General features: G+C 44.2%; 1 protein-coding gene across 1 annotated transcript; it reads right to left on the bottom strand.

Moving 5' to 3' along the window:
* Positions 1–183: 183 nt before the first annotated feature.
* aars1 (alanyl-tRNA synthetase 1) lies at positions 184–21,203 on the bottom strand. Its single transcript, XM_079742889.1, has 20 exons — positions 21,133–21,203; positions 18,132–18,289; positions 17,607–17,795; positions 17,237–17,382; positions 15,653–15,844; positions 15,398–15,542; positions 13,875–14,020; positions 13,421–13,529; positions 12,674–12,824; positions 10,933–11,057; positions 9,292–9,436; positions 8,719–8,894; positions 8,248–8,361; positions 7,915–8,121; positions 7,421–7,605; positions 5,684–5,792; positions 4,541–4,654; positions 3,934–4,140; positions 1,965–2,078; positions 184–1,377 (listed from the first exon to the last, which is right to left on the bottom strand). Exons 2-20 carry the CDS (start codon positions 18,273–18,275, stop codon positions 1,198–1,200), a joined length of 2,898 nt encoding a protein of 965 aa, XP_079599015.1. The 5' UTR covers positions 18,276–18,289; positions 21,133–21,203; the 3' UTR covers positions 184–1,197.
* Between the last annotated feature and the right edge of the window lie 260 nt (positions 21,204–21,463).

The raw sequence follows: 21,463 nt of genomic DNA, 5'->3' as shown, positions 1-21,463 counted from the left end.
CACTGGAAATATAAAAATAGATATTTCTGAAAGCTTTTCAAACATACACAAGATTTCATGGCTAAGAAATGGTTAGAAGTTAGAAGTTGTTTCATGTGTGGCTTCTCCTATGTAGACTGAGCAGTGTAACTGGAGACCAATTGTTAATGCTGGGAAAGCATAACAGGACACACAACTGGCTGGTCAATGATGAGTGGTATTTTATTATTTCATACATTAATGCATAATTTCTTCAGCGCCTCCCAATGGCCCTTGACGTTGACGGATAAAGAATGGCTTGCGATCGTAATGGCATTTTGGAACAGCCACATTGGCTCAGATCCCAGTCACGGTGACAAAATCCAGCTGAGGTCAAGGACGTGTGCGCAAGTAGACAGGCCGTGCACTTCAATCCATAGCCTACCGATAAGAAAACCTAGGACCCCTTTCTACCATAGCCCCTTTCAGAAATCCCTCTCAATCCAGGATAATTGCAATGAATGATTGAGTGATGATAGGTCAGTACAATGATTCAACGCAATAATATGAGTGCTATGCATCCACCTAAAAAGACATGACGTATAATTTGCCAGTTGTGCTGGGCAAAGCTCAATTTGTCTATAAATCATGTAATGTAAATTCTACGTTGCAATTGTTTTGCATGTCTGAAAATATTGAGGCAGAAATGGGTGTGGGGGAAGCCAAAACTTTGTCCAGCTTGAATGCAGTCCCTGTTAAGTGTGACAGACGCTTAGGAAAGAGAGGGAGAAGACGCAGACACACAGGCAGATGGCTGGACGATCTGGAACGATACACAGAGAACAGGACAGTGACCCGAACCAGTAAGACGAACAGTTTGTGGACCGAACCGTTAATCTTTAACCATTTCTTGTCCTATGAACAGAACCAAAAACTAGTTGTTAAAGTGCTACCACAACAGAGCCCTGAAGAATAAAAAGGGTCTACGAAGAGGGACACTCTTGTCAGGATTTTTAATTCCTTCCAGTTAGGTTACCTTGGGATACAAGATGCAGAACTGCTATCCCAGTGTGCCTGTCGCATGCACGGTTGAACTCTTCAACCCCGACCCTCCCCACCCCAGACTACTGCCCCTTCGCTATAGTGCCCATGGATCCTTTACCCCTGCTCTCTCCATCACCCCTTGTTGTGGTCGTCTCCACCTCCCCTTCCTTTCCATCCACAGGCAGACCCTACTCTTTAGTTTTCCCCCAGCTTGAGCCGGGCAAACGCGTTGGCCATCTGCAGGGCCTCCGACACACAGAGCGTGTTCCTGCCCGTGGCCTGGGCGGACAGGTCCTTGCCACCGCCTTTACCGTCCAGCAGTGGGCAGAGCTCCTGGACCCACTCGCTGGCCTTCAGGCCCAGGCTGGCTGCTTTCTGGGGAAGGGAGAGAGGACAGGTGGTGGAGAAGGGTACCGCGACGTGCATCCCCTGCCTGGGCATAAGGCCATTGTTCAACTTGCACTATGTGACTCTTTTTGTGCGACTGCAGAAGCCCGTGCCGTGTTCCAATAGCCGTACTAACTAGCCTTAGCTTGAGTACGTAGGTCGTTCCAATTCAGACCGGGCGAAAATAATCCATGGTTCAAAGCGGGATGTTTATTGCGGGGGGAGGAGCCGCGACAGCAGTCGTGATCGTAATTTCCGGTTAGTGTACCACGGAGTATTCGATTTGGAACGACACTGACATCTGAAAATTAGCGCACTTGGTGAGTACGGATAGTGTACTACGTTTAAGTGTACTCACGGAGGTATGGATTTGGAACACAGCCCAGGACTTCTATCGAGCATATCAACTTAAGTTGTATGCAAATAACCCCCTGCTGATGACGCAAGTGCCCCGGGGGTTTCCCTTCTCTCTAAAACCCATCTCCTCTGTGTCTCCTCTGTCTCCAGTGGGGTGGTGTTTCAGCAGTGGGGTGGTGTTTCAGCAGTGGGTTGGTGTTTCTGCCCCTTAGTGGTACCTGTGGGACTTGGCAGAGGCAGATGATCTTGCCCGCGTCGGGGTCCACGGTGAACAGCATGGCGGCGGTCTCCGGGGAGTGGGTCTTCAGCAGCTTCAGAGACTCGTTCAATGCCTGGTGGTGGTGGTGGTGGTGGTGGTGGTGGTGGTGAGTGTCAGGGAGGGGTGGGGGAGGGAGTTGTGTGGTAAATGTAGGAGAAAGAGAGACGCCAGAGAGAGCGAAAGCAATAAGTCAGGCCAGTGGTAATTAAAACGGAAACTTAATTCATCTCCATGGCAACAACACAGTTAGTCAATCCGTTCTCTGCTGGAGCAAGAGTGGAGAATGTTAATACTTTGAATAATTTAAATAGAAACGCACTTCAACGCAGATAGTTTCTGTTAAGCTGAATGTTTGGACTACAAATGGTGTTATAATATAAAGACCTGATTAATGGTTAGCAGACATGGTGTTAGTAGACATAAGTGACGGCATTACAGCCTCCACCTGGGGACACTTGCCACAGTATGAAAGAATGATCAATGGGAAAAATCAATGGGGATTCATCTAGTCACCCCCACCTACAGCTTACAGCAGCGGTTTGGAAACCAACCTTCTGACAAATTCGGAAATTGGCCCAAAATAAATTGACAGCTGTTTAAGGCGGCCCGAATACATCATTACAAGCTTGGAATAGTCCTTAGGTTTTCCAAATCAACAACAAATATTATTGAGTCCACTGCTGCAGAATCACGTCAACTGATAGATTTTCCATTTCATTCTAGTGATATTTTAATAATGCAACAAGCAAAACAACAATATCACAGTAGGATGGTGGCGTCGACCCACCAAATGCATTCTACCACATCCATAATCGAGCCATCTCACTAATCATACAATAGAACGGGTAAACCACTTATTTCCAATGTCTTCCTTATTACTTGTGTGAATATGTAATTCCAATAACTGGCCTATTGGTCAAACAGGCAGTAAAGCAAGTAAACCATTTACAACAAAGAATATCAATCATAAAAGAGATTTAAGTCGAGTTAAAAGAAGACGTCAAAGTTGTTATATTCTCCGATTCGGTTAGTAGTCGATGGAGAGTTATTTTCTTTCTAACCACCTCCAGTGTTCGGTAGGCTACGGGTCCTATCATGGGGGACAGCTATATTGTTCGAAAGGCCATGGTGTGCATTTCAATTCTGTTTTTGTTCTGCGGTTTTATAAAAATTCTCCCCACAAACCCAGTGATCAGACAAGCCGAGCATGGAGGTCACAGTGTTAATATCTCTCTGTAGGCCGACTAGACAGAGGTTCAGCCTTTCAGGGCAGGAGAACGTAACCCATGGAAAGTTGTTCTGGAGTGAGGTTTCATTGTATTCCCCTAGCTGGGGACTGCACATTCTCAACCATTATTTGGGAGACGGCGTAAATGATTCTTGTAAGGAGCGAACTCCAACGGGAGGTCAGGAAATCGAGCAGCACTGCCCCACAGCCCAACGCTGTGCAGTTTGAGTGTGGAGGTTTACCAGTGAGGGAAGGATAATAGTTCAAATGGAACATTACTATTGATTCAAGGCTTGTACGTTTTTCAACAAAACATACTGGGAAAGTATGAATATACCGTGAACTTTCAATTTTGAAAAACTTGTATCTTCCTACCAAGTTGCACTTGCCCCATGTACTTATATTATAGCCCTGCTGGACCGTGAACGGAAGAACCCCAATCAATACTGAATACAAAACAATGTTGTATAAACGCTACATAGAATCATGCCAGACTTAGAATAAGCCCTTGGGCTCAAAGCAGCAAAACAATCCATTAAATGGGTCCCATAAATAGTAAATGGGCCGAAATTGCCGTGCTGCATATGTGGCGTGGTATGGGGCCCAATTAATGTCTTGTTAAATGAAGAAAAATGAGAGCTCAGCTTTGTCCTGGAACAGAACATCAGGAGGGGAATTTGAAAGACCTATGGTGACTCACTTTGGCAGAGGCCCCGCTCTCCATCTCCAGGACCAGCAGCGGCTGGTTAGGGTGGCTGTCAATCATCTCCTTGGTCTTGTCCAGCACTCTCTTCTGGACGTCAGCCTTGGTGGCGCGATCCAGGTCGTCCATGGTCTTCTTCAGTCCCTTGAGTCCTTCCCTCATCTCGTCCTTCTGCCACTGGGAGATCACCGCAGTGCCCAGAGCCTGAGAGCAGAGACACAAACATCAGGAGGTCCATGATGAGTATCAGGACTGGTGTAGGGGGGGGCTGGTCATTACTGTGGCCCATTAACCACTCTAGCTGTCACCGCATATGATCATCATCTAGTTTCCTCTCTGATGCCCAGGAACGCACATGAAACCGCTTGAAACAGAACAAAACCTTGTAGCCATGGTTTCCCATTATCGTTGGATCTTCCAGGAAATGTTTCTCACTGTGCAGACAAGCCCCCACTGTGTCAAACTATATATGCAAGCCTCAGGAGGCCATTCTGGACAACTTCTTGTGTGCCTTACAAAAACATGCATCTCCAAATAAGCCAATGTGGAAGCTTTACAAGAATGACTACGATACAATTCGTGTGTACAACCACCCAGGCCGTACCTCGGTCATGTCAGCGATCTCCTTCTGCACGTCCTTGTTGGGGGCGGTCTGAGCCTTCACGGTGTCTCCCAGGGCCGACAGGGACTGACGCAGAGCATCGGCCTTCCTCTGGGCCTGGAGAACGGACCCCATGGGGGGGGAGCAGTGGACAGAGAGAAGGGGGAGTAGGGGGAGGCATGAGGGAGGAGGAGGAGGGTGGTGGTGGATGCCGGTAATGGGCAGGGATAAAGCGCTTTTCGACAGGAAATCAGTGTGCTTAACCCAGGTGTTTATCATAGTAGAATTCTGTGTGGGATTATGAAAAAAGGGACTGAATGGGAGAACAGGCCACATCTTTCAATTCCTTCTTCCCTCCAAAAAGCGGAACACAACAGATAAGGATGTGTGACAATGATTCAGGCAGCAACAAATCTAGAAAAGGTTGGGTTTTAGAACCCAGTCGAATGTCCAACATTTAGTCTTGGTTGGCTTATATGGACACTGCCTGAATTCCATTACCTGCAATATTTGTCTTATCTTCACATGTTTAGGGAAGAAGGAAGCCGTTACATCTTGAGACGCATGGGGGAAAGACGAAGATGGACCAAGCAGAACGGGAGCCCTTTTAAAGTTATCCCTCTGAGCGTTCCATTCCACTGCACTACTTTCCAAGTGCATTTACGTACGAGGAGCAGCGCCCCCCAGGCACACGGGGGACCTGTGCCACCGTGTGAAGAGCATGCCAGAGCGCCCGTTCTGCCATCAGGCAAACCACCTCCGCTGTCATGCAGCGAACACCGAGAAAACTGAGACGGAGTTTCTTTCCCGAGGCCATCAGGACTGTAAACACTGATCCAATGGGGCCCCCAACCATGTCACACATGCTGTTCTACTCATGCACACCCGCAGACTACCTCAATTTAATTATTATTATTCCCTTTACTCTACAGAATACCTATATTTTTAGTTTTTTGCACATTTTTAATTTCTAAACTGTTCCAAATTTGTTATTCTATATAGGGCTAATTGTTTCAATTGTTATTTTATTTCTTATTTTTATTCTTTTACTCATCTTATTTGAATATTTCATATTTTGAATGTTGCACCATCTCTTGTATATGCATGGGACCACTAAAACTCTTGGATCCTGAATGGTGCTCTGACCTTGAGCGCCTCGGCCCCAGTCACCCCCACGATGCGGCGGATGCCCTTAGCAATGGCCTCCTCGGAGACGATGACGAAGGGCGCGGCGTGGGCCGAGTTTAGCAGGTGACTGAAAAGGGGGGAGAGAGAGAGAGAGAGACGGTGAGGGAGAGATTCACGTGAGAAGATCACATCCCCTACGCCTCCACAGAGGGAAGGATGAGTGTGTGTGAGGTAGGGATGTAACGGTATGAAAATCGAACGGTTATTGTGACCAAAATTATCCCGGTTTTCGGTGTTATCGCAGCATTTTTAAATACCTAAAATATGCCCATACTTCAGACTTAGTCCTCTTAGAAGCTAGGGATGGGCAACGATCGTCGAATAGTTGGGAGTCACGTAGAATATCGAATAATGAATGTGACTATCGTTATTTATTACACGGCTCTTCTCAATGCTGTTGAACGCTCCGTTCACTTGCATTGGCCTTCACAACTTCCGGTGGTGAATAATTGTTTGATAATTCACCGTTGATAAGCATATAATGACCGCTGTCAAGGAAAGTTGATTTTTTTTCTTCTATCGTATCGCTCCGCAAGTAGTCCGGTAACTTATCCACCCCAGCGTCCTCGGTTGCTAAGCGACGTCAACGTCTTTGGCAGACTATTTCTCTGCTGAACAAAACTATGAATGCTGGTAACAAATAAATTGTAAAAAGACACACCGTGTGAAGTTACTTTTTTGGCGTGCATAGTTCACCGTCATGCAGCTGTGTAAAATAAATAAATAAATAGCAATCCGTTTTCGGCGCATGTAGGTCTATCTGCCTAAGCCCACATTGAAGTAATTTTGATGTTGAATGTTGATGACGCAGTTGGTGAAATAAACAGATTGATTTCATACAAATCATAAAAGCATCTCCCTGTGGCATTGTGTGTGCGTGCGTGCGTGGGGGGTTCTTGATTGACCGATTTTCGAATATTATTCGAATACTTCTCAGCGAATATTGAATAGTATTTTTGCCAGAAATGCACATCCATATTAGAAGAATGATGGATGCCTTGAGCGCTGTCGTCTCCTCCTTCCGCCATGATTCCAACTTCAAGAAACTTAAAACATTATGTTGTAGGCTACACCGTGCGCCTGCGCGGCAACTTCAGCAGACTCGGATGAAGCGCTGGGAAGGATTTAAGCACACGGTTTCCACACTGCGGATGCGGTTATCCACCGAGATAATAATTTTATTTGAAATGAAAACGGTAATCGTTATTGACAACATTTTTATCGGGGTTTACCGTTACACCGGAAACCGCTACATCCCTAGTGTGAGGGAGTGAATAGGTGAGAGATAAAGAGTAGATAAGGAGAAAGCCTGTCAGCTTAAAAGAGTCAGAGTGAGACAGGAGATAAAAGAGGGCTGCTGTACAACACTTTCTCTGCTAGCTTTCTGACAGGGCTGGGGGTTCTCACTCTTATATCCCCGTGGGGAGGAGGAAATAAATAGGTTGACTAACAGGGGGAGACCGAGGTTGACCGGTGCATAGACTCATTTACACTGGTTATTGGCATTGACACATTTACACAGATGTACATTTGCTTGTAGTCTGAAGAGGCAGAGAACCAACAAGTATCCATTACCATTAAAATGTCGCCAAATGTTCCCTGAAGTCATTACCCTCTAGTGCTCTACTGCACAAAGCACTCACCAAAATGTGAACACCAAAACACAATAACAACGAGGACAGCTTTTGGACTCACGTTCCACCGCAGAACTCGATGGAGGTCAGGGAGCCTGCTGCACTGTTTGGGTCGGCCAGCAGGTCCTGCACGGGGATCCCGATGGAGACCACTCGCACCGGGTCAGGGTAGGTCTCGTCGAATACGGCACGCAGACCCTGGATGGCCTTGGCTTCAGCCAACGTGGCATTCATTGCATACACAGGCTGGAAGACATCCACACACACCTCATTTTTTGGCTGGGAAACAATGTTGATGCGGAGGAAAATCCCAATTCTACAGCATGTCCCTTTCAGAAAATGTATTTAAATAATGGACTCGTTGGTTGGTAACTTTTAGAACAGGCCAATAGTCCTCTGCAACTAAAGTAACATAATTCATATGTATCCTGCAATATGCAGCTGTAGAGACACTCTCAGACCTCACTCGTAGACCCAGCAGCAGGCAAGGCCCCATCGTTCCTTCACGGCCTCATTCTAGTTTCTGACGCGTCTCAGCACCCCGGGGGGGCTCACCTTGGCGTCCCGGATCATGGCGCAGGCCATCTCCTCCGTGCGGCGCACCTCCCCGGTGCTCAGCGCGCCCTTGGCGGTGAAGTCGAAGCGGAGGCGGTCGGCTGCCACCAGGGACCCCCGCTGGTCGGCCTCGCCCAGCACCCCCCGCAGGGCGAAATTCAGGATGTGTGTGGCGGTGTGGTTGCTCATGATGGGCCGGCGGCGTGCCTGAGCGATAGCAAAAGGTTCAAAAGAGAAAAAGGAAATGGGTGTCGGATGAAGATCCACAGCCAGGGCTGGAGAGAGGTCTCAATGTTCAACTGAGAGAGGCCCATTGTGTGCACCTCCGCTTACCTCATCTATGTGCAGGGTGACGGTGTCTCCGACCTTCAGCGTTCCGTACACGGCCCCCACGTGCAGGACGTAGCCCCCCCGGACCTGCGTGTTCTTCACTGTGAACTCCATCCTCTGGAGACACAGGGGTCGATGAGCACAATCAAGAGGTTTTGCCGTGACACTGCAGATGTATCCTTCACTTGAGAAAGGCCTTTGTGTTAGCATGCTGAGTAATGCTGTTGGTTTGTTTACTCCAAACCTTGACTTTAAAGCCCTTCCAGTAAATGTTCTGGAGGACTTCAACTTTTCATATTCTTTTGGCGTCACTAAAAAAAGATAATTAAATGGCTTCCTAATCAAAGGGCAATGTTTCAGTGCCAATAGATGCCTGGGAGTGCTTTACCCAACCCAAGAGTTGGATGAATCCCAGGGGGAATGTTTCAGGGCCAGCATGTGTTGAAGCTTTAAGAGCGATGGAAACACGCCTACATCTTCGGTGTCGTCGTCCCGCAGCATGTAGCCCTCGTCGAAGCTCTGGCCGCCCTGCTCGGCGTAGAAGGACGTGCGGTCCAGCACCACGCCACACTGCTGGCCCGTGGTCACCTCTTGGCAGAAGGCCCGGTCGCGCCGCAGCGCCAGCACCGTGGCACTGAGCTGCTCGAACACTGGCCGGCACAGGGGGTCAGGGTTAAACACTGTCTGTCATAGAGTACCAATATATATACACCTGGTCACCAGTATTCTACGCATAATAGGGCAGTTTTCGGTAGTTGAATATTTGCAATGAATAAGCCTGTGTATAGAGTGTGTAGATAGTAGCAAATATGAATACTAGGCTCAATTTGAGCATTCAAATTTTTTATATAATTTTATTATTACAAATAATAAGGAATGGAATTTGAATGGGATTAAAGAGGAACAGCTCTAACTCATAATGAGTTTAGTATTTAATTTGTATTTTGGTTATAGCATACATAATATTGTGAGAGTCTAAGACCAAGTATTGTGAGTATAACATAGTTGTGAGGAAGTATTCATTGAAAGTGAGTACATGCATCTTACCATATTTTCCTTGGTCGTCTGATGAATACTTGTATTTGGGGGCATCATCCGTAGCAGGTACATTTCTGGTTCTCAGCTCCTCAATGGCGTAGATGTCCAACATGAGGTGGTCTGCATCGCCTGAACCCTTACCCTGGGACTTCAACTGGCAGAGGATCACACACATACACACCTGTTAACATGGTTGTGCATGTATCTACCATTTGATTCCCCTTTTCTCATCACCTCTTCTCAAAAAGGTTTCCTCACCCAATGGTCGACTGCTTTTAATAAGAGGGTTTTCTGTAGACAGCTTGTTTCATCAAGATCCCTATCGAGGCAAATCACTGCCAAAATGTTTTGATTTTAAAAGCTTTTGTATGAGATTTAAATTTCATTTATATTGTTATGTTTATTAATATATATATATATATATATATATAATGTTTGAAACATGGCAAAACATGTTGAACCATTTCAAAACCACGATTTAAAATAGAAAATGTTGAGGTTCACTAATTCAGCTACAAAAATGTATGTTGCAGATATTCAAAATACGATATTCATGACTCATAGTCAAGTGATCAGAATACTGAACAAAAAATCCAAGCCATTAATATTCCAATGTAATTCAAGTAGTATTCCAAGAACATGTCCAACCAATCAAGTCTGAATGTAATCGAACCGACTGCTGTCATCATGGCGGTTATGTTGTGTTTTGAGGGGTTTTGAACCCCCAAAGACTGCTGCGCTTTCTGAGGTCAGAGTTCCAGTACACATCACACATTTTGACAGATTTTTGTTAACCGAAATAGTGAAGTCAAAAAAGCATATTTGAAATCGTGTATTTTTAATGCTTTAACTTGAAATGCCATATTTGAATTCAAAACGTACATTCAAAACCAAGTAATTAAGATGACCTTTTGATGAAGAAATATTTAACTTTCATGAATTTATTGATGCACCCCCATTTCCATACACAATATTCAAATGCTTTTAAGATTAAAAAAATGATGGCAGTGATTTGCGTCCATATATTCTATTCCAAATCTCATTCTGCATTATCAACCCATTTACCCCCTCTGATGCCAACAGGAAATAATTGTTATGATGGATAATCAAAGGGGGTGCATACAGCATCGGAAAGTCTCAGAGTAGAACAAACATGGATCGCTAACATAGATGAATGAGGCTTAAACGCTTGGTGCATACAAACAACCTGTCTTATCCCTCTGTGGCCTTCTAGTGTTATACAGAGACAGTCAAAACAAAGTTTGCAGGCAATTGCAGGTGCTGTGTTACGGCAGGTGCATACAGAGCGACTTCCGAGCGCACGGCCAGAGAACGCTGACTCTGGGGGGAAAAGGTGGGCCGGAGACAGCCTGAATTACTCTTTTGCCTCAGGTTTCTGCAAACTCTAAACTGAACAGCCACGGTCAACATTTATACATCTATGGAATGGAACACGGAGGCTCAGGGTGTTTCATCGCGTGCTCTTCACAACTCATCGGGTATCCTCAGTTTTAAGCCCTTCCCTTTCACTAACGGGACAATGACATACAGTAGGCCATCCTCTTTTGTTCAGTTCTCTCCCTGCCTGTCGGCCATCTCCTCACCTTGGCCTTTAGCCTCCTACCCCAATCCCCTCTCGGCCCCTCTCACCTGGGCCGCCTTCTTCTCCTCCTCAAAGGAGGGCAGGTCGATGACCATGCCCCTCTCCTCAGCGATAAGAACAGTCAGATCCAGGGGGAAGCCATAGGTGTCGTACAGAAGCCATGCTGTGTCACCTGGGGAAGTAAAAAAAAAAACAGATTAGCCTTTCATGAGTTGGTGCCTGTGTGTTGACAGCAATTCATAAATCAACTTGTAATATTGACATGGCAGCATTAAAGGGATACTTCACTGATTCAGAACCGGCGTTCTATCATTATAAAATCGCTATTGTAATATAAAAAAATAGTTTTTTTTCCCCTTAGTCTAACCCAGTCTTCCCTTGGCCCAGCTTTCCTGATCTAATTTTCTCCCAAGATGACGTCATCTCAGTAAAACTTTGCTTGCCTGCTAGAAGGGCCGAGGACTACAAACCACTGGTTCCGCAAATTTGTGAGCCCACCAATAAGGAATGAGGGGGGGCGGGAGCTCATGTACGAGATGTAAACACAATGTCCGCCATGTTTCTTCACCACTTAGCTAGAGAACAAATTTGCAATGTGAAACAGCCGAAGTGGATTTTGAAAATCTATTGTTGGATTCGGACATTCGGGGCTATTAGTACGAGCCAGAATACAGCCAGGAAGCATTGACACAAATAAAGGAGGAGGCTGCTGCGGCTGCAGCTGAACAAGCCTTGCCTGTTGCCGAGGACGAGGAGCCGGAGCGCGCCGGTTTGCTCTGTTCGCCTATAGACACTAACACAGAGTCCCTGTGCTGCAGCGAATTTCAGCCATGCCAGTTTCTTCTAGAATAAATGACTGAATCTGGGGAGGACGGGGCCGTGTGTAACCTCTCACCCAGGCTTTACGCCTCATCTGAACAGTTTGTATTGGATACATATTTACGGACCCAGAAGGTGAACTGGAAACGCCAGCCAAAGCCCGCCGGGAGAAACGTCTGAGCATAGAGTAAGTGTTGGTTTTTTTACTAACACATTGGCTACAATAGTCTTGAGTCCCGGGTTACGTACAATGTTTTTATCCGAAAGTAGCCGATCTAATTGGCAGAGCATAGGCTACGTTAGCTTGAATTCTGTGTAATGCTGTATAGGCTACTCAAGGCATAATTTATCTTGCTTTGCTAATGTTGTTCTCTTTCTTTCTTAGACAGTATCAGCTTTCTGTGTTGTCCAGGCCATTAGAGCTAATTACCCAGCACAAGATGGGCACTACTGTGGCTACCAGGAGACAGTAGACGCTCAAGATGAGCTGTGACTATTTTGACTCTAGCAAACGCACCCTACACTTTTTATTTTTGCAATTTGTTTTTGCAAACATATTTTTTCATGAATAAAACTTCAAATTCATGTTGGGGGGTGAGTAATAACTTCCTTCACGGGGATATGTTTACACAAAGTTTGCTCGTGCTACCACTTGCGCTAGTATAATGGGTCCTTCCCCCTCCAAACGGAAACAGGCGGGCGGTGCAGTGAGCGCAATGCACTGTGGGAGTTGGAGGATTTCTTACTTTTGAGCCAGAGAGACACTTTCTGCCTTTTGCACATCTATAATAAATAGAATTATTTACTTTACATATAACCTTCATATCTCCACCGGTGAAGTATCCCTTTAATTGATGTTGGGTTAGAGTGAGCTGCCAAAAATGTGCAATGTAAACATAAAACACCGGTCTAAAACTGCAAAACACAGAACACCAATGACAGATACAAGAAGTATAAATTAGGCCTTACCTGGAATGGTTTTGCTGTCTCCCAAGCTCTGGATCTTCCTATCGAGGATGCGTCGCCCCCTGGTGAGCGTTTTCAGGAACTGCGCCTCCTCCTCGTTGATGATGTCCTTCACCATGTCTGGGTCTTTCTTCAGCTCAGGGAAGGCATCACCCTGTATTAGTGGTTAATAGAGAGTCAAGAACAGAGGGACTGTTCTAATTGGTCCACGTGTGCCCTGTAAAGTGCACCACGTAGTGCTTCACCACTTAAGGTGTCACCATTTTGCATTGTTGTTTGAAATGTGACAAATCTGGTTCCCCAAATTGAGCACTACTTAGTACCCATGATGCAACGTATAAGTGTAAGAATTATAAGTATAAGAAGTGTTAAGTAATTTTCTGCACAATTTACATACTATATCCTAGGATGCATGGCGGTTACCATTGTCACCAGATTATTCCAATAGAGATGGTCTGGCAGATAGTTCTTCATATACTACAAAACACGTGTCTGCTTGTTTATGCGACCAATACATGTCACGCACATTGATTTCCGGAGCATAATTAGTGTCTGAAATTGCCTATATACTTTATCCCTAGTTAATTCACTATAGGGAACAGATAATAACGGAACAAGTGAGGCAATTCAAGTACAGCCAATTGGAACGCAGTCGTTGCCATGTTTACTACATTCAAGGCATACGGCCTAGAACTGAACAGACAAGATTTATCACCAAGCTGGAGTAAATGGAGGGACAGATCATCTCACCAGTGAGCTGACCACCACATCCACCAGCGTGGCGAAGAAGCCTCTCTGCGCACCCAGCTTCTCATGGGAGTAACGTACGGCACGCCTCAGGATTCTCCTCAACACGTATCTGCAGCGACATGGGAGATAAGGTTAATTGAACGGTTAAAAGGTCCCTTAATGATAGAGATGAATAATATTACAAAGTAGATAAGTAGGCAAGTGTGAAATAGTCATTTTAAATTTCTTCCTAAAGACAGGAGGTTACCATTTTCCTGCACAAGACAAAATTATGCTAAATATCCACAATTATAAAATTTAGTTAATAAAATTATAAAAGGTAATAAAATCTCTACATATTTGCACATTTACCCGTTTGATTTATCTCGATTTCTATTTTGGAGAAAGCTTGTAACGGTGTACATAGTGATCAACGGGATGCACCACAACATTGCTTAAAGCTGTTCCTGCTCACCCTCTCCCTGTGTTGTCGGGCCTCCCCCCGTCAGACAGGGCGATGGTGATGGTGCGGGCGTGGTCGGCCAGCACACGGTACGCCATGTCAACACCATCCTCATCCTCGGACCCCACCTTACCAGTGTAGGCTCTGGCCCCCGTACCCTGAAACACACATGAACCATTAGGACCACCTGTCCAACAGGTCCCTTGCATGTCTCCAAATCCTCCAAAGGGTCCCTGGGCTGAAAAGGTTGACGACCGCACAATTAAAATGCTTATGCATTTGTTCGGGGAGCTTGGATTTCACCGGAGATGTTGTATAAACAGCTCACCAGGATCAAGCAGATACATTTGTTTTTTATAAAATAAAGACCACGAAAAATGTGAATGCAGTAGCATACTAAATGAGTTACACCATGTTTGTACATGATAGGGGTGTAACGGTACACGTATTTGTACCGAACCGTCACGGTACAGGCACTTCAGAGCGGTTACAGAGGTGTACCGCGGTACATAAATGTGGCGTACATAGCGGGCAACGATCGTCGAATAGTCAAAAAGTTGGAGTATCGAATAATGAATGTGAATATCGCTGTTTATTACACGGCTCTTCTCAGTGCTGTTGAACGCTCCGTTGACTTGCATGGCGTCCTCGGTTGCTAAGCAACGTCAACGTCTTTGGCTATTTCTCTGCTGATCAACACTGCGAATGCTGGTAACAAATAAATTGTAAAATGACACACCGTGTGAAGTTATATTTTTGACGTGTCTAGTTCACCGTCATGCAGGCTGTGTTCAGTAAAATAATAAATAATAAAATAATAAATAATTAAATAAATTAAATAATAAATAACGATCCGTTTTCGGCGCATGTAGGTCTAGCTGCCTAAACCCACATTGAAATAATCTCGATGTTGAATGTCGATGCCGCAGTTGTTGAAATAAACAGATTGATTTCATACAAATCATAAAAGCCTCTCCCTGTGTCATTGTGTGTGCGTGTATCTGAGGTGCGTGCGTGCGTGGGGGGTTCTTGATTGACGTTTTCGAATATTATTCGAATGCATAGAAATGCACATCCCTAGCGCACGCATTTGAAAAGGCACCATCCAGGTGTTACTATCACTGTTGCTGTGGAAAAAAAAACGAGCTGTGCAAACCCAGCTCACGACACTATTTCAACAACCCCTGTCTGGGAATTCAGAAATGCAAATGCCATAACCAAGTTTATTGGTGTTTTCATTGCTGCTGATCTACGGCCATTCTCCGTTGTTGACAAACAAGCAGTTTTTAAAATTTTTCCCCTTAACTATGAACCGTACCGTGACTTAAAAACCGAGGTACGTACCGAACCGTGACTTTTGTGTACCGTTACACCCCTAATACATGAGAAGACAAACATGACAATCAGTGAATAGTTAAGGGGAGAAAAGTGACGATCATTTTGACTTTACAAAATGTGATTTTGGTCAATGAATAATGTTAGTAATACGACATATACGTCTGCATTTTGTATTCGCTGCCAAAGGTTGTCTGTACCTTCTCAATGGCCTCAAAGTAGGGAACGAAGAGGTCAGTGTCATAGTTGGACATCTTGTTCTGCAGGACAGAGACCAGGCGCTCCAGGCCCATACCGGTATCAATGCTCTTCTTGGGCAGAGGCTTCAGCTCCGTCTCCGACTCTCTGGAGAAGGACATATGAGACAGGCGTTAAAGCGTCACACACTGACTGAACACAAAGAATTTCCGTAGCAATCAAGTTACTTGAGTTTCTCAGGGAATACTACTACGAACCTGTTGAACTGAATGAACACCAGGTTCCAGATCTCCAGGACGTTGGGGTCGTCCATGTTGACCAGGTGGGAGGCGTCCCGGCCTCCGATGCGGTCGTAGTGGATCTCACTGCAGGGCCCGCAAGGGCCCGTGTCGCCCATCTCCCAGAAGTTGTCCTTCATGTTGCCGGGCAGGATACGGGCCTCTTCAACACTGGCAGATCAGACATAGAGAGGAGAGAAGGAACCGCATGTGTTTAAAATGGTTTACACACAACCAGGGGCGTAGGAATTGAATGAGTTGAACATTGGGGGGGACACATATCGGAAACCTGACAGATCCGTTTGAAATACAGAAATATGTCATAAATTAACTACACTGAAAAAATTCACAAATATATTTTATTCTACTAAAAAGATACATTTGTAAATGTAAAGGAAAAGACATTTTGAATGGCAGTAATGAACTGATAAATATCAAATCAATTCTTTAATTGCACGCGCAATCATCCAGTTTTTTAGAATAAGAAGCGGTGACAAGATGCTGTGTTGTGCTTTCAAAATAAAATAAAATATTTTTCTCCCCCGGTATAATTTTTAGGTGGGACAAATGCGCCTGTCTCCAATATTGGAGGGGACACGTCCCCCCAATCCCCCCCGGTTCCTACGCCCTTGCACACAACCCCATTACAGTTGGCTAGGGAAATGCTGTAATTATCAAAGTGGCCAAGAAACACTTAGTTCTGAAACATTGATATAACAAAGTAGAAACCTGACCAACTCACAGGGATACGTGCTAATAATAATAGAGGCAGACTGGTTAATGTGTGTCGTCTTCTGAAAGATGACGGTGATTAAAGTGGTCTGCTTTAATGGATCATTCTAGTGATCGCATGACTAAAACTTTTGTCACGGCATCAATGTATGGTCACAGTATACCAATGCTTATGTGAATGGAAATACAAATAAAAAATCAGGCAAGGTGCTGTAATTGATAAAGGAAGCATGAAATGTATGTTGGCTTACTTAAGATAGGTGGACAGGTGGTGTAGAAAAGGAAAGATATCTATGTATTTTGTTCGAAAAAGAGCCCCGGTGTCAGAGACACCAAGTAGAAAACCAAACAACACAGTCAGTCTCAAGAGGATTTGGTGCAGGGAACAGGCTCATATCCCAGAGGTGTAATCCCATGATATTGTGCAACTTATTTAACCGCAGAGATGAGGCAGACCTTTCCGTTCCTCCAAAAGGAAAAACAAGTTTACCAATATAACCCACTGGCCTCCTGAGCACCACTGCTAAGGGGATAGCATGACATAGTAGTCAGCCATCTTGCATTTAGTGCCGCAAAACCTTGATGGACAAAAGCTTACATAATTTATTTAATTTATTTGAACCTTGAATCTGCATGTACTAATTAGGTATACAAACCTCAACTGACGAAATATGTCCAAATGAGCCAAAATGAATGAAATGGTGGATAAGTATGGCTTCACAATTTTTTCAAATATGACAGGGATGACATAAATACCCAAGAGGGTATGGGTGCAATAACGTGAATCATAAAAGATGCTACTTTTTTGCTGTTCCATCTAACTGGGCTTACCCAAGGTCGATCCAGATCTGTTTGCACTCCAAGTCGGGCTCGAGGCCTGCCTCCTCACAGCCTCCAAAGTAAGTGACATACAGGCGCTCGATGGGAATGCCCAGCTCCTTGGTCAGAAGCTCCAGGGCCATATCACAGGCCAGATTCTAAGGGACAGGAGCAGGCACAATCGAGCGAAGCAGAAATGTATCATTGTCGTACCTATGCACAGCACATTAATCAAGTTGTTTGTGACTCTGCACTCCTGCACCGGATATGGCCAAGCAGCATTAAAGTTGCAAGTCTAGGGAAATGGCCTTCTTCAACCTCCTTTCATGCTACGGGGGCAGAAAAACAACCCCAGTGACAAAATCTAAATGATGCATTTTACCTTAAAGTAGTCTCCAAAGGACCACGAGCCAAGCATCTCGAAGAAGGTGTGATGGTAGACGTCCTTGCCCACATCGTCCAGGTCATTGTGTTTGCCTCCTGCGCGGATGCACTTCTGCGTGTTGGCAGCACGCCGGAGCCTGGCCATGGGGTGGGAAGGGTCTATGGTGTTGAGGAAGATGGGCTTGAACTGAGGAGGCATGGCAGAAAATAGGGTGTGAGCAGGGGTAGATTGGGAAAGTATTTACCGGTTTTGTGCTGTAATGTTCTAACGCGGCTAATGTTGACAGTATCACTGACTGAATGCACTACTCGCAAAAATGTAGGATAAAATAAGGAAACTACATTTCATATAATAGTCCACGTGTTTCATCCTGACTTTTATTTATGGAAACAGTCAATGAGCGGATATACGATTTCTCCGAAAACAATGTTAAATATTCTTACATTCAAAAAAACGTCCCCTTGAAGAGCGAGAGAAATTAAACCTCCCTTGCTAAACTGTCCACACAGCATTTCATGGTACCTGATTCATGCCGGCATTGGCGAACAGCAGAGTGGGGTCATCCATGGGCACCACGGCCGACGAGTGGACATACTGGTGCTCATGGCGACGGAAGAAGTCGATGAACTTCTCACGGATCTGAGCTGCACTCAACAAAGAGTCCATTCTAGACCGACTTCCTGCACATGAACCAAGAATAAAAGACACACATATAGCTTTAGGACCAACCTTCTGTCTTGAATCATCATAGGTCTTGAACTATTTCATCTTTACAGCCAAATACATGCCACGTGGCCTTAGAGCGTGAAAGACAAGCACACCTAGCTAAACCAGCTGAACAAATCCTGGCAGTTGGCTGCTCACAGCCCCATGGCAAACAATACACACTATGGACCCAAAAAGAAAATGCATACACACAAATATTAAACAAATGTTAATCAAGAAGGCCTCACAAGGCTTTAACATGATGAGGTTCGGAAATTTTACGTTGATGCTTGCATGTCATTTGTGGGAAAATTGCTCTCAACCAATGCAACACCCAGCGCTGGGTGTTGCATTGGCCCAAGGCAAGGAAACAAGCATGCAGAGGAATAACCTGGGGCTGAAGAGGCAGTGGAACTTATAATTAAAACCTTTTGGAAGTTGCAGAAATACAAACCACCAACAATCTCTGAATTTCTTGGTCAAATCTCATAGGCTTTTGGTTAAACTATCCATTGCTATCAGAAATAAATATGGAAGTATAAAAGTGCTAAATGTCCTCAATGCAAAAAGGCATGTTGAATGACGTGAATTGAATTAGAACTTTGATGCTTGAATTGTTCTGCAGTTGAATTTGGTTGCAATAATACAGTCTTAATTTCTCGGCAGGCCGTAGCCAATCTGGTTTAAATTGAGTCTTAACATTCACTATCCGGGTATCACAGGCAGAGCAAAGGATTGCAGATACATTATTGTAAACGATGGTAACAGTTGCTCTGAGGCGGCGCTTGCTCCAAGCTCCATGGTTATGTGAAGTTATACTTTGTTGACCAACAGGACAGTAGGTTTTATTTGAGTGTACTGTTGCACTTGGTTCATCTTCTCTTGTGGCTTCCACCTCCACACAATCCCACCACCAACAGGCACATAAACAGTTGAAATAGTGCAATAGTGGATCGGCAATCCATTCATCTTCCTGTGATACAGGAAGATGAACGGATGGTGAATGTGATACCCGGATGAAGAGGATATTTTAACAACCAAATCCAACAAAAGTTTACGTAATTCAACTTGCCATTTTGCTTTGAGGACATTTGGCCCCATTATATTTCCATAAGTTAACATGTTGTGGCTTGTGCAAACAACTGACAAACCAAGAGTGTTCTTCCCACAACCCTTTGTCCTTATAGGCCCTGCAATTACATCGGAAATCAGTCCAAGCAATAAATCACAAAAGTGACCGGCCCCTTTTTTAACAGCTCTGGTTCCGGAAGCAAATTTCCTGTTCAATTACTCCATTGACTTTTCATAAAATAGTTATATAAAGAGTTTTAAGCCTCGAACTAAGCCAATCTTTCACCAAGGTAGACGTGACCATAAAACTTTTGGGGCAAGAAATAATTTGGAAAACGTATGAAAAGGCAAAGGTTTTTTGAAAGAGTGAAGGAACTATTCATCCCATAAACACAACCCAATTGTTTAGCGCGTTTATTGCATCTTATAAATAGTCATTATTATATTGTTAAGTTGTGTCATATTCTGTGTGTGTGTGTGTGTGTGTGTGTGTGTGTGTGTGTACACTGTATCATATAGTGTATTGCATTGTCATCAACAAGCTACATTCCTTCATTCAAGTTATAACGTTACTCATTTTTAATACATGTGAATTCAGTCTCAAATTCCAGTTACGTATTCTTTCAACATTATTTATTCCTAGCCTTTATTCTACCGAAATTAATAAAAATTGTTGTATCATACACTTTTACTCTTTTTATTCATTTTTATCATATATTCGCTATCAACATATTTTTCAACATGTAGAACTCATTTCCTCTACAGCTCTAACTTTCCTTTTATTTAGGGAAATCATGGTTGCTCTGTGGTAAGCAATCGAGTTCAGTTCAGCAGTCATCGATGTCTTTCGCAGTTCCATGGAACCTATCATTGATTCAGTACAATTCCCTGCTCCTTATACCACATCATGAGTAATATCTTCCTTAAAAGGAAACTTTAACAAAACTCTCTGTATTGTATAGCACCAATTCCCAAGAATGTACAAATATAATGACATATTTAGAACAATCAACCCTAGATATTGCTGCTTCATCAATGACTTCCAACACAAGCCGGGATAATGGTGTACTGTTCAGTAACTAACCTGGCCATTGATAGCGATGTACGCAACGTGAATGCTAAACTGCAGAGTGGAATACTAGTGGTATTACTAGTTGTAGTTGTTGTAGTGGTGGCAGTTGGGTCCCTACATGTCTGGAACCATTTTCAAAGCAAACAGAGGAAAAACAGCCCTGTGTCCCTCTGGTAACAACAAAACAACCCCAGTGGCAGCCTCCGGAAAAGAAATAGTGCCCTGGGAATGCCTCCCTTCAAAGTGTTATATGTTGTTTAACAGGTAACAGGTGCAGTTACAACTGCAGTCACACGTTACAGAATCATTATTGACAACCCTTAAGTTGTCATAAGATAAATGACACCGTGACAGATAAATGGAGAGGATTAATGGTCTTCAATGTAATCAATCACACTTGCATTTTAATTAAACTATTAAAAATAAAAATGTATGTAAGTTCTCGTTACAGGTATTACATCCAACCGGATTTTAACAGTGGCAATCTTATAATAACCATACATCACTGGTAGTCCAGTTAGCAAGTGAATTAGCCGGTCAAGCTAGCCAGTCTGTCAGGTTATACTTGCCTTCTGAAAAGGCTATGTTAAACTAAATTGCCATTTGACAGGGCAGCATTTATTGGAAAATGACGTGATAATAACGTGATATGCATTTTACAATGCTAATACTCACACAAGTTGATGTTCTCGTAGAATGGTGCAGTAACAGCTTCCAAACACAGCTTCAGCCACGCTGGTGAAGTGACAAGGAAAATGAAGAGAGGGAACACGCCCAATGCCCAGCAGCCCTCGCTATTGGTGTAGTTTCACCAGCATAGTGGTCAAACGTAACCTCTATTGGATACAACGCAACGTCAATCCAATTCCAGCCCGCCGCCTCGTTTAGTCGCATAGCTTCGGCTGATGCAATGAAAAAGACAAATCGATGACATTAAAAAAACATTTTTTTTTGTTCAGTAGATGATATCATGACACTGGACATGGAGATAATACTTTTATTAAAC

Source organism: Pollachius pollachius, assembly GCF_949987615.1.
Source record: "Pollachius pollachius genome assembly, chromosome: 9".
Taxonomy (NCBI): domain Eukaryota; kingdom Metazoa; phylum Chordata; class Actinopteri; order Gadiformes; family Gadidae; genus Pollachius; species Pollachius pollachius.
Note: the sequence above shows the minus strand (reverse complement) of the source record. Positions and strands in the feature narration are given on the sequence as shown.